This window comes from Dreissena polymorpha, chromosome 4, assembly GCF_020536995.1.
Source record: "Dreissena polymorpha isolate Duluth1 chromosome 4, UMN_Dpol_1.0, whole genome shotgun sequence".
Classification (NCBI taxonomy): Eukaryota; Metazoa; Mollusca; class Bivalvia; order Myida; family Dreissenidae; genus Dreissena; species Dreissena polymorpha.
This window is the reverse complement of record NC_068358.1, coordinates 57,934,817-57,948,505: the sequence shown is the minus strand read 5'-3', so window position 1 is coordinate 57,948,505 and position 13,689 is coordinate 57,934,817. Positions and strand designations below refer to the sequence as shown.

The window sequence follows — 13,689 nt, the reverse complement described above, 5'->3', positions numbered from 1 at the left end:
CTAAACTTGTCATAAAATGAACTGGAAAACATCTCCATAAGAATTATTTACATGAACTTTGTGACTCAAATAATGATAAAATAAAGTTTGGGCATTGACAATAAACATTAAACGGCTTTCAATGAAATATAATAAATTGACTCCAACTTTGTTTCCTGTTAAATTTCATGTAATAAGGATACTTGTGAAATTGGTTTTATTTACTGCAAACAAATAATGCTTGGTTGTCACCAGTTTTACGACTCATAACAGACAGTTGGTAAACACTCCAGCAACACAGTTTCTCAAGAGCAATTATATGTATACATGTACTATCCACTTACCATGCCCAACCGCCCAAAATACAAAAAAAAATATGAAGATTGAATCAAAACTTACATGTACCGCTAATGCAAACAAACCCCAATATATCATGGATTTGGGCATAAAAAAATGTCTGTGCCAAACAAAACGTTTTTGTTTTAATATTTCCATGACAGAAAACATTACAAAATCGATTATAAGAGGGCATCAAAGGACCAAGGCAAAATATTTATACTTTACAAGCGATAAAATATAATGGCACAATGATAAAAAGGTAAATCCTCAGTTATCATTACAAGTCTTCATGATCATCAATTGATCCATGCAAACTGTGAATTTACTTAATGGTCGATGAAAAGACATAAATTTGCAGTAAATTTAGTGAAAAGGGTCCCCAGCAGCGAATTATTTGCTTTCACCATAGATTACAACGATAAATGAGCTTCATTCAAAGTGGAATGTAGCCAATGAGAAATATTATGAACTGATAAATATTGAAAAATTAAATTCATTCATTGAATGTTTCCAATATGTGCCATTGATTCTTACAGACGTGACCGAAGTTCTGATCACTAGTGAGGCTATTTTTGTTCATAATTTGTACGAGTTTAATTATCCAATACATCGGTCAGGAGGAACAGCCATTAATCAGCTGATAATCTGCTTATTATTTCTATCAATGGTTTGCGGTTAAATTCAATAAATCTGATTGATTTACATTCGTGTGTAAACATGGATCCCAATGCGATATACCTTCACAAATGCCAATCATCAGAAAGATTCATGATATTGATAAATTAATTGTTAGAGAACTTTGACATACAGAAAATTTACCAATAGTGACTAGTCAAACATCAAGGAACACAAATATTTACAGTTTACGTTCTTAAAGGGGCCTTTTCACAGATTTTGGCCTATTTTGAAGTTTGTCATTAAATGCTTTATATTGATAAATGTAAACATTGGATCTAAAAAGCTCCAATAAAAAATCAAGAATACAATTAAAAAAAGAAAAAAAGTAGCCGGCAGCAGGGCTCGAACCAGTGACCCCCGGAGTCCTGGAGTAAAAACTAATAAGACCGCTCGGCCATCCTGCCAAGTATGTACAAGAGTCGTATTTTATACCTTATATAAGCAATCTTCGTAGTTTCAAAAAATTAAACGACAACAACAGAACTCTCCAAATTATTAAATCGTTTCGCGTTGCAACGCTTTATAATTTTTAGTTTTTTAAATCGTCATAAGATGCATATAATGTCTATATTAGACCATGGTAAATGTTCAGTATTACTGTTTCCTCACAAATATCATAACTAAAACGAAAATTTGCGAATCTGAAACATTGTTTTTCAATTTTGTCAATTTACTAAAACGTGAAAAGATCCCTTTAAATGAAAATGTTCTAGACTCCAGGTGATTGAAGGTCAGTTCAATTGATCACTTTAAGACAGTTTGATAAACACATATAATACAATCACATTACAAACCTAAAGACAACATCACAGTCTTTTAACCCTTTGACTGCTGGGAAATTTGTCATCTGCTAAAATGTCGTCTGCTGATCTTCTAATATAAGCCATTTCTTCGATTTTTTTCAAAGAATGCTATCAGAAAAGCAAACAGTTTGGATGCTGATGAGACGCCACGTTCTGGATCCAAACTGTTTGCAAAAGCCTTCAAAATTCGGTTCCAGCGCTTAAAGGGTTAATGTATGTACATAATACATTAGGATACAGCAATGGACAAATCTCAAACAAAATATTGACTACCCAGATGACTTAATATCTAAAGAACTGTAACCATAAACATGCGTAAACATACTTTGTATTGGTTGTAGCGAACTGACAATTAATTATTTCTCAATCTAGTTAATTAAAAGGCTGTACATGTAAAAGCATACTTATACAAATTTCTTTGGCTTCTCTACTATAAAAGGAGCGCATGGTCCCTTGAGAAATCAATGCAAGGTAAACACAACTGCTGCGATCCAGCTAGCAGATTATCGCTAAATAATTCATAAGGGCTGGTCCTACTATGTAAGTCAATGATTTTATTTACTGTCCAATGCTTGTCTAAAGTCAATAAATCAGCTCATATAAAAAAGGGTCTGCATCAACACAGAGACAAAATTGCCAACCTTTCACAAATTGACTTAAAAACAAAGCACTCTTGGAAATTTTCACGGGTGGTCATTTTTTCCAAAATTATTGATTCAAAGGCCGCAATGGTGTAGTATGTGATTATGGTTCTGCATTAAAATCGATAGATCAAAAGTGCTATCACCACTTAGAGAGAATTTCAAAAGATCTTTCCAAACAAACCAAGTACTGGTTCATCCGAGGAAAGCTACTCCAGAGTCGCTTTAAAGCCCAGCCAGGGCTTTTAATGCCATCCAGTTAAAATAAATAGGTCCTAAAACTTCATTTCAATTCTTGAAAATTTGATAAGTTGTCTACCCTTTCAAAAAACTTATTTGAATACAAAAGCCCTCTAGGAAATTCATGTAAGTAAAAATATTCAACCAGCAAATTTCTTTCTAGAGTGATTGACATTGCACTGGTCAGCAGGTACAATACATACACACAATCATATTTAAAAAATGTAAGGGCCAATACAGATCTGTCAATTTGAGGAAAGTAAGCCTTTCAGGTATTCTTAAACCTTTAACACAAAGATACATGTTTTGACCTTTTCGTAAGAATTCCAATTTAATTAAAGGCCTTTATAGCTATATTCCACTTTTAAGGTTTTATTTCCAAGCCTTTAGGTTACAATATACTAAATCTTTTTGAAGTGCAATGCTATACTCTTTAAAAACCTGAACATCATTTATAAGAAGACACAATGCTCTGTGTGGGCACTTGCCATGACTTTATTTTAGAATGTTTCTTTGTGCATGTGGTAGGGAAAACATTGATGTTTAACAGAAATTCACTCATTTGCTTGAAGGTTGGAGACTACATGAGACTTTGACAGATGGCGGGAAACCCTCATCCACTGGTACGAACCCAGTAAATAGATGGCTGTAAAACAGTGACCGCTTATTTACATCGAGTTCTTTCTTGCATAACGCATGACCCCTCTTTTTTATTGTCTAAATCATTGCGGCTTGGAATGCTCTTTAAGAAAAGGTATGGTTATGAGGGTCTCTATGCGCAAAAGTTTGACTTTATTTTTTGTTGAAGTTATTGCTTTTACATTGAATTTGTGTAGGAAATCTTTTGGAATATTGTTACCTAAATTTAAGAACATACTTGTGAGCAGCAAGCAGCATAAAACCTGACCAGACTGTGAGTTACTCAACTCATAGGCTGTTCTACTTGTATGTTGGTTGCATACAGTCATAATCACTTTGCTTCTGAGCAGGAAAGGGTTAAAAACCACTAAAACAAGTCTAAGATAAAACTAGAATTCCACCGCAACACACAAACCTTGTAAGGTCATGATGCCTGTAAAATACCCATGAGCTGAAAACGCTAGCTGACAGGTTTTGTTTATTGATAAAGATAATGCCATGTCCAACAAATCAGTCCTGATACGTGTTACATGATAACACAATCCCAAGAACATGAGATATTGACCATCTTTATCGTTGTTATTGAAAACTTATAATACAATTAGCCCTAATAATGGAACTCCTGCATAGTTTAGTGAGGCGCGTTTTCTCTCCATTTTATTCCAATAGACATAAGTAGGTAGTGCTATACTTGTCTGAAACATGTGCCCGATGCAATTCCCAATGTCAGGTTGAAATAAGGTTGTAAATTACAACATTAAAACACTGCTCAATTTCATTAAACTTTGAGTATATTAAGCTTCTAAGTTTTAATAACTTACATGTAAAATCAGTCAGTTAAGTAAAGGAAATAGGAAAAAGGATGGTGTTCATTATGACAGCTATCACAGTAAAAAATTGATTTCCTTGAAGGCCATGACATACAATTTACAATAAATGAAATCCAGTTTTAAATCTTGTTGTTCCAATCAATTACATAACCTGTACACATGCTACTTTATTATGTTACATAGTTTTAAGTTGCCTACAGTGTTTGATTGCATTTTATCTTGTCTTTTTTTTATAGGAGTAGGGATTCGATTCACACCTTAAGTACATAATTATTAAATAATAAAATAGCAAATTTACTATCAACAAAAATACGACTTAAATGACTTTTTGTCTATTACTTCTATTTACACAAAATTACCTTCGCCATCTTTGAATTTCTTCACAGCAACGAGTTCGCCTGTTTCCTGAAAAACAAAATATAGCTTTTATTACATAGATTTCAGAGTCCCCAACAACCTAAGGCTACAACAAATTGATTTTCTTATTGTGCTCCCATGGTCTATTTTGCCATCCAATCAGTTTTTTATGAGAAAGTTTTTTCTGTCTTTTTTAAAACAACATATTTAAGACAGTTCATTTTTCATTAAACAAGTAATAGTACAAAATAGCAACATTTAATAAGCTGAATACATTTGTAAAAAATTACAAACAAATATTTAAACAATTTTTTTAATTCTGCGCTATATGGCTCGCATGTGAATGTATCCAAAGTACTTTTGCTTTTATTGTGCTTACTGGCTAGAATGTTTTGTGGCCAAATTCCTTGGAACAATTAAATGATCAATTTGTCGTGGCCTAATGGGTGCAGTGATCTCTTACAAGTTTAACCTGTATTATGACAATGTTTATGGTACCCCAGTACTACTAATTAATTTTCATTAATTGTTTTAGTTCAAATTTTATGTGTAATATATACTGTATACAGTTAGGACACAAATTCCAGTAAATTCATTTATTATTAAGCCACTATTAATTTTTTATGAACACAAGGTCCTATATACTATAAAATCATTACTAGTACAAGTGCATAACACTGAAAGGAATACCTTAACAAGATTATATACCAGTAGATTTTATTACAATAGATAATAATTGGACCTTAAATTCAATAGCATGCAGTAAATTCAACACCACACTGAACTACAACAGTGTGATTGGACAAAATGGTTTAACTTGCTAAGTTCAATAAACAGATTAATGTCACAATAAAATATCAACGTAGTATTTAATACTTTACTCCATAAAAACCAGTACATTAAGTTTTCTTATATACTCCCGCAAAGACTTATTTATGTGCATGGTATGGAAATAATGGAATGGAAATATGCCAAATGCATGTACAGTGCCCATCACAAAGAAGTTTTTTTAACTTTCTGTTGTAACATACTGAGAAATGAAAGGTATGCTGTGCCAACCTATTTGAGTTTTGTGAAATATACCAAAGTCCTTACGATAGAGCAAAAATACCATACATCCAGTAGTGTTAACTGTGATTTTCTCATACTACCAATATGTATTTCATGTTTCTTTCCAAAATGCTGAACCCACCTTAAATTTAAATATCTTATTGCTACAAGAAATATTTAATCTTCATAGAGTTTGTAAAACAGTATGTATATGCTTTACATTTTTAGTCTGTAGTATTCAAATATTGACTATTGCAGAACTCATTAACAGCTAGGCTTTCACTGTTTGCATTGTGCAACTAAGTGTCGATAATGACTATAGTGTTTCTGCTAAGCATGTATTTGCAGTTTCATGCAGTTTATACCCTTCCTGTTCTCAACAAGTTAAAAAGCTTACAGCTTTCAAATCCCGCACACACAATGTTATCACCATCCTTTGGTCCAATAACAGTGTTTCAATCTTATGTTCTCTATTGAACCCTACTTCTAATGACATAAATTGTATTGGCACATTAGCGTTTCTAACAGGTTGTTACCAATAGACTGCAAGTTAAAAAAGTCTTGATACCAAATATGACCAAAGTTTTAGGCAGGGGGCCCTATGCTGCCATTTATGGGGAAAGACAAAATACTTTAAGATTTGACATGTTATCACTGCATCATAGACAAATTGTATTTTTGGTCAAAACAAATTGTCTCAGCATGTGTAATTATTTGAACATGCTTCAATGACAATTACCTGCTTTTCACAGTAAAGCTCTCAGAAACATGCCTCCTTCAATTAACGTGAACAAGACTACAAGCTAACTTAAATTGTTGAATCAACATTGATTTTAGGTATTCAAACTACAGAGTTGTGTATAGACGGCTTGGTTGTGTTCTTATATGTAACTAGATCTTACCTTGTGTTTACATTTCAACACCACGCCATAGGCACCTGTAACAAACAAAAGAATGCAATCAATTCAATCAATGGAAATCTTTCTGAAAACCTTTGGGAAGTTTAATAAAAAGCATGCAGATAACAAAGGGGGGTCTTTTTATATTTTAATTTTCAAACAAAATGTCATGCTTAATATGAATAAACCTTATGAGATAAGATTGATAAATATACATAATTATAAGAATATAGCACGAAATAATAATAATCTGTTAAAATTGCTACATGGTTGCATTTAAGACAAAAAGCAGAGCTATTAGTAATTGAGTATTACTAGTTTTATGTCCAACATCATTTTACAAAATGTACCTTTTTATCTAGTTTTTTACTACATTTAATTAGCTTTGTATGCCTTTAAAGTACCTTATATTGAATTATAATGTTCACATGCAAATAAAACTGGGATATGCCTTGAAAAGTTTCTGCAAGGTCCAAAAGATTTGTGTTTAGAAATAAAAGATACTGTACTAACCTTCGCCCACAACTCCCACAATTTCGTACTTGTTCATTACATCACACCCTACATGTAGGTTCTCAAAAAACCCTTCAAGTGACTCTGTCCTGTAAACAATAAACAGTTATTTAGTTTTAACACATTTTTTTTATTACCAGGCGCTTCAGACCTTGCATTTTCTGTGAACTAAATCCTCATATTGATGACCTTATATTAAGGACCAAAGGCAATATCAAACTGCATTCAAAACTTAAAATTAAACTTTTCTTCATGAAGTTCTGCATGTAAAAGGTATTGAAATACACAGGCCCACTAGACAATGGCCCTGAACTTTAGGGTGCACTTCTAGATTTTTTAGAGAAAAATTAAATTGTCTTCTATATTAGAATTTTATGACTAGGAGGGTGGGCAAACATGGACAAAGAGTTAATTTTTGTCTTTGAATTATTAAAACTGCAAGGCTCGAAATAAACCATAGCGTACTTGCAAAATGCTACTATAAAATTAGATTTGCGAGTACTGTTTTTTGCTTGTTGCCAAACGTTGAGTTAAATAATTCAAGTTTCATAAAATCTTGTTAATATTCACCTTATATTGCAATGAGAGATAATCACAAATGCATGTAAGCAGATCAAAGGCAGCCGAATCTGTCTGGTAAAATGGACAACATGGATTGCTTTGTAGTGCTTGTCAGTATATTTAAAGACTTTACTTTATTTATTTTTTAATGAACACAAACTACTTTTTAGTAATTCTGACACAGGTAAAAATCTGTTCATCATAAGGCATCATCATAAATGAGGGTCTCAGGTTTAAATAGAATTGTTTCGTATTTTGTCAAAATGCATTAAACCAAATCACAGATATTGAAACTGCATCTTCAAATCCTCATCCATGGAAAAAATAATACACTAGCAATATCAATTTTCAAAAACACATTTTTGGACACTTAGACAACTTCTTTAAAAGAATAAATTCCAAAGGATGTTGGTTGTGAGTTGATTCCAGGACTGCATGCGAAACATTTCCTAATACTGTAAACATTAGTTGACACTGTTTTGTGATTTCTATTTTACAAAAGTTACTTGTTTATAGTAAACCCATGAAGACTAAAAATGTTTTCAACAAAAAGATATACACTGTACGGTAGGTCTTATAGGCAAAAGCTGTATGAGGAGATTGTCTCACATTTTTTTGTTTTCATAACAAAAACACGATAAGTAAATATGATATATTGCAAAATACATAGAGACTAGAAATTATGCAATCAGTATGACACAATAATTTCAAACATAACAATTAAGATGAAAAAATTTGCATACTAATTATGTCAACATCATAGGAAACCAAATCATGAAAAGGATGAACATTTTTATTGCTCCATTAAATTACAAACAACACTTCACATTAATAAAAGCAGCTTGTTATTGGTAAATTGGTAATAATAAATCAATTGTTCTTTTTGTGTGACTGTGTGCATGCATTTACTTTTAATTGATGGCATTCTGTAGATTATGTTTTTCACTTTTTTGACCATAAATGCTAAATATTGATCAGTTTGCAGGGCCCTCAATCTATCAAATCTGCTGCCGAATTTCGGCGGCAGTCCCCCACCTGAAAAGTATATTTTTTTCCCCAAAAAAACTGATTTTTTCCCCTCAGAAAAAAAAAATCAAAAAAAATCGCTGATTTATAATTGAAAATTGACTCCAATATCTCGAACTAGTATTTTACCCTTTTTTCACCCACTTTAATTTTGTGTTTAATCAAACATTCATAATCCATTTTTGACCAGATTGTCTGCTTTCATTGTACATCACTTTAACAACTGTGCACTGCGATAAACAATAACACCATCACAGGTCATTTCGGGTGTTACCATTCTCTCTTGAATTTGCTTTGAATTGCCGAAACACACCAGTGCACACATGAAGGTGTATACAATTATAAATTTAAATGTCACAAGTCAATACTGACCTATCTCAACAATCTTTACGCGTTAGATACAATGTTAACTACTTGCTTTTAATTTAGAGGTACTATCAAAGCCCATGCTTTCCATGAGAATGAATGACGTCATTTTGTACATGGTTCTAATTTGTGCATGCTTTCTTAAACAATAAAACTTGACAATTGTTTTCATATTACAAATTTAATTATACGCATTTGACAATACACATGTACTTACAAGGAATAATGTTTCATACCAATGAATAACATATGGATATAACAAATACTTCAATAAGGTAGGTAAATAGCGGGTTTTGAGATTGCCAAACTAACCTACATGTAATGCATACATAAACATGCATGAATAACCTGACAATTTATATCCCACGCTGGATATATCATGGTCGCATTCTTTGGTTTAAGACAGACTTTGCATGCAAATGGCTCAGCACTAGCTTGTTTTAGGAACAAAAAGGACATAATGGTGGACTTTTAAATAAGATTACTGTTATAAAGATTGAGTAAAAGTCCATCTTTCTGTCCTAAACAGACAGTAGCATATATAGAAATATATGTTTATAACAGTTAAACATAGTTGTTGTTTTTTTCGTTATAAAAATTCCCCCATTTACAAAAAATTCCCCCTCCTAAGGGCTGCGGATCCCTTCCCCCAAAGTAGTGTAAGGGCGCTGGTTTGTAATAAAAATATACCTTGTTTTTCAAATATGACTTTATTCACAAGAAAAACTTAAGAATAATAACACATATTAGTGTTAACTGGTAGGTTTCTATTTCAAATATGGTAGCCAAATCTGTTTCACGCATTTTAATCTTACTGAAATTACAAAAAACAACTATGGACTGGCACTCTCTATAGAGAGTTAAGTAAAATATGCATTCATGTACATATGGTTTTCAAAATAATTATTGACCAATTCAATTGTGCATGATACTAAATGTTAGGATGGTGTTTCTTCTAACTTCTAAGACTAATGTTGGCACTTTAGTATAATTATTTATTAGAAAATTGAGCGTATACATCAATAAAAGCGTCTTACCAATTTTATTTTTTTTAATTTATCCAACACAATTAAGAAAGAAACTAACAATCAAATCATTCACCATATCCACTTTCACTTATAACTTATATCTCACAAGTTTATCCACAAATGCAAACACAATTTCTGTGTTAACAATATAAAATAAAGTAGCAAAGTAATACAGCTTTCAACCCCAATAAATAAACACTAAATTAATTTTACTCCAGAGTGACACACAATTATTATCTAAACAAAATAACACACGTTGAATCCAGCATATCGTTTCAGCTTTCACTAAAATCGTTCACATTCACGTAGGACGCCATCGGGAATTTCCTTGCCAACATACCCACAATGCATTTTCCTACCTTTTTTTGAAGAGTTCGTTGGTACTATTGTCGACATACGTCGTATAAGTGTTATCGATGCAGATACTTGCATATGAAGAAACTGTATTTTATAATCAACAATATTGCTGTATATTGTTAATATTATTCCGTAAAATTTTCCTTTTTTCATATGCTTAGAAGATTTTTCCCCATTTGATCAGTGCATGCGAAGAATAGGCCTATAGTTGCCATGACGTTTTATAAACTCAGATGATCAATGGTTAAGTGTCACTTGTCTATTTTAATCCTGAATGAAAACGTATAATGTCCGAAGATTAAGAAAGTTTAGAATTTTCATATTTTAACTGTTGATTTTTACCTAAGAAAAAAACTAATGTTTTGAAGTTGAAACGGTAAAAGTACATAACGGAACGTACATCTTAAACAGAACACATTTAGTTTGTTGAGTAAAATAACAAGTATGATATACCCTTGTTTTATCATTAAGGTGTAAACTTGAATCCAGCTTTTTATGCCCCGCAAAAGGCTGATGGATATAGAATTGTGTAATTTGTCCGTCCGTTCGTCCGTTCGTCTGTCTGTCATTCTGCCAGTCCGTCCGTCCATCTGTCAAAAAACCTTTAATGGCTAGATCTCAGGAACTTTATAATATATCAACATGAAACTTTTTTGTACTGTTCTCACCCCTTAGCCAATAGGCGCCGGCACAAAATCTTCTATTTAGAAGGAGTGTTGTATCAGAAGAGCAACTTCATTGGTGTATATATATATATCAATGATAAATGCCATGCTCATGAACCATAGCCCTACACTTTCTTAAATAAGAGTTATCGCCCTTTGTTTTTGTATGATTTAACTTTTCATATCAGGGCTATATCTCAGTTACCATACAAGACTTCAACATTAAACTTCATGGGTGTATTGATACCAATGAGGAGAATTGCCATGCACAAGAAGCATAACCATACACTTTCTTAAATAAGAATTATTTCCATTTGTTGTTTTTGTATTGCGTAACTGTTCAGGGCTATATCTCAGATACGCTACAATATTTAAATATGATTCTGCATGCGTGTATAGATATCAAAGAGGAGAATTGCAATGCATAAAAACGATTACCCTACACGTTTTTTTACGATTATACCAAATATCAAGTTATTTGAACCTCTCCATAAACAAACTTTATTTGGCGGGGGATATCAATTAAACGAATTTGCATGTTCTAGCTTAGTTGTGAATGTTAGTAATGTCCTCGTGGCGTAGCGGCCCGTAAAGCTTCGTAAGGGGAAGTGTTGGTCTTTAAAACTCAAAGGTGGACAACACACGTATTTATCCATGTATTTTAAATTTGGTGCCCAATGATGGACACTTACACTACTATGGTAAAGTTTGTTAGCAACCTAACCTGGTTCCGTTTTAAGGGCAGTATGTAAGCAAGCGGGTCAATCGGTCCCTGCTATTTGCGCGAAACAGATAATTTATGGGTCTCGCTGCCGATTTTTTTCTGGGTTTATTTAAATTGAATTCTCATCTTGTTTTTTTTATTGAATTCTCATTAATCTTTCCCTGAAAATCCAGTTACTAGCTACGTTTTTGAAAGGTCGATAATAAGACGTTTGGGCCATATAAAAAAATGAGTAATTGATCTGGACCTTTTGCGGAGAATAATTGTTTACATTGGTTAAATACAGACATTATGATTACATATATAATGAAGTTTGCAACGACAGTTTGCCATCTTTTGTTTTAGTAGAACATTTAGCAAACTTATAACGTAAATAGTAGCACTAATAACTTAAAAGTACCGGGGGTAATGAGTCTTTATTTAGCAGACGCAGAAACATTACAAACAAATGTACCGTAGTAGAAGCAAAAGCAGTAACGATATTAACTGCAGTTTCACAGTGCGTTAAAAGTATTCTGACAGGGCTGTAAAAGCAGTTAACCTATTCAATATACTTGTTGCTGTGATATCCGCTCATTGCCACAAAACGTATTTATTGGTCAAATTTAATTTGTATCGACTTAACCGTACCTTGGGCAACCTGATGCGCGGAGGCCTACGGGAGAAAAAGGCCAAGTACACAGAGATGCTAGAAGCTAGCAACCAAAGAGGATGGCGTAATTGGTTGTTCCCCATAGAAGTAGGCGCTAGAGGGTTTTGTGAACAATCCGTGTGCCAACTGATGTCAGCAATTGGGTCTACTGACAGGGATAGACGGCGGACTATCCAGAAAATGCCAAGATGTAGAACGGTCTCCGTGTGCCGACTAATGTCAGCAATTGGGTCTACTGGCAGGGATAGACGGTGGACTATCCAGAAAATGCCAAGATGTAGAACGGTCGACGAGCAGGCTGTTGCTGAGGCGAGACAAAATGGAAGAAGTAGAGCTATCGACATTTACCGTAGCTACGGTGGCCCAAACCTCCCGAGATGTCCGTGGTTCAAGGGCGAAACATTGACGACGGAGGGACTCCATGCTGATGATGAGTGTCGATCCACTATCCACAACCACCATAAGACTTGAGTCTATAGGAGATTCACGGGTGGGTGGGTGATTGTACCCCACAACTAATTTGAGGAATTCCATCACTTCGTAGAAATTTGACTGTTTGCTGCTTACAACTAAAGCTTTCCATTGGTAAAATCAATACATCAACATCATCACCATCATGAACAACAACAACCACAATCATCTTCATCATCATTCCTTTACCGGTCTGGTCGTTGGGCGGGTAATGAGGAACGAAAACACAGAGATCCCGCGCCAGTCAGGTTTGTTGTGGGCTGAAGTAGATCATATATGTGTGGGAACCTGTAATCTTTCGCATTGTCAATCCGCTTTTTCTTCTGACAGCCTCGACCTACCTTCGACGGCGACCTACCTTTGGTTCGCCCTGAAGCACAGTCTTTTCATAGACAGTCGTGCCTGCGTAGACACATGTGCTTCAGAGGCCAGTTTCCTACATTCTTTGACCGCGTGAAGCGTGCAGGTCTCGCATCCAAACAGTGGGATGGATACTACGAAGTAGAGCTTGTACTTGGTTGGGAGGATGATTGAGCTGATTGTCCACAACATTCTCAGTCTGGTCATCGCTTCGGTTGCCATGGTAATTCTTATTTTGACCTCAGCGGTATTGTTACCATTTTGGACAGAGTTGCACTGTTGTACTTGAAGCTCGTCACTTTTGCCAACTTAATTATCACCGTCCATGGTTATGCATGCACTTATGTTTTTCGCAGTGTTCACTGTGATATTTGACTTATCCGTGGATACCTCCATCCCTTATGCTCCTGCTATTTAATTGATTCTGTTGGTGAGGTATTGCTAGTGCCACCCAAGAGGTCAATGTCATCAGCGAATTTCAAGTTGAAGAAGTGTCTGCCATCGATGGAGA

At 34.0% G+C, this 13,689-nt stretch overlaps 1 protein-coding gene across 1 annotated transcript in view; it reads right to left on the bottom strand.

Annotated features, from left to right (window-relative positions):
• The window catches only part of LOC127878447 (cyclin-dependent kinase-like 5), a 41,069-nt gene extending 30,774 nt beyond the window's left edge, over window positions 1–10,295 (bottom strand). Inside the window, exons 1-4 of the mRNA XM_052424972.1 lie at window positions 9,959–10,295; window positions 6,969–7,057; window positions 6,459–6,493; window positions 4,509–4,554 (exon numbers count right to left, since the gene is read on the bottom strand). Of these exons, the coding sequence (XP_052280932.1) occupies window positions 4,509–4,554; window positions 6,459–6,493; window positions 6,969–7,005 (118 nt within the window). The 5' untranslated portion in view covers window positions 7,006–7,057; window positions 9,959–10,295. The remainder of the gene's footprint in view (window positions 1–4,508; window positions 4,555–6,458; window positions 6,494–6,968; window positions 7,058–9,958) is intronic.
• Window positions 10,296–13,689: the final 3,394 nt, after the last annotated feature.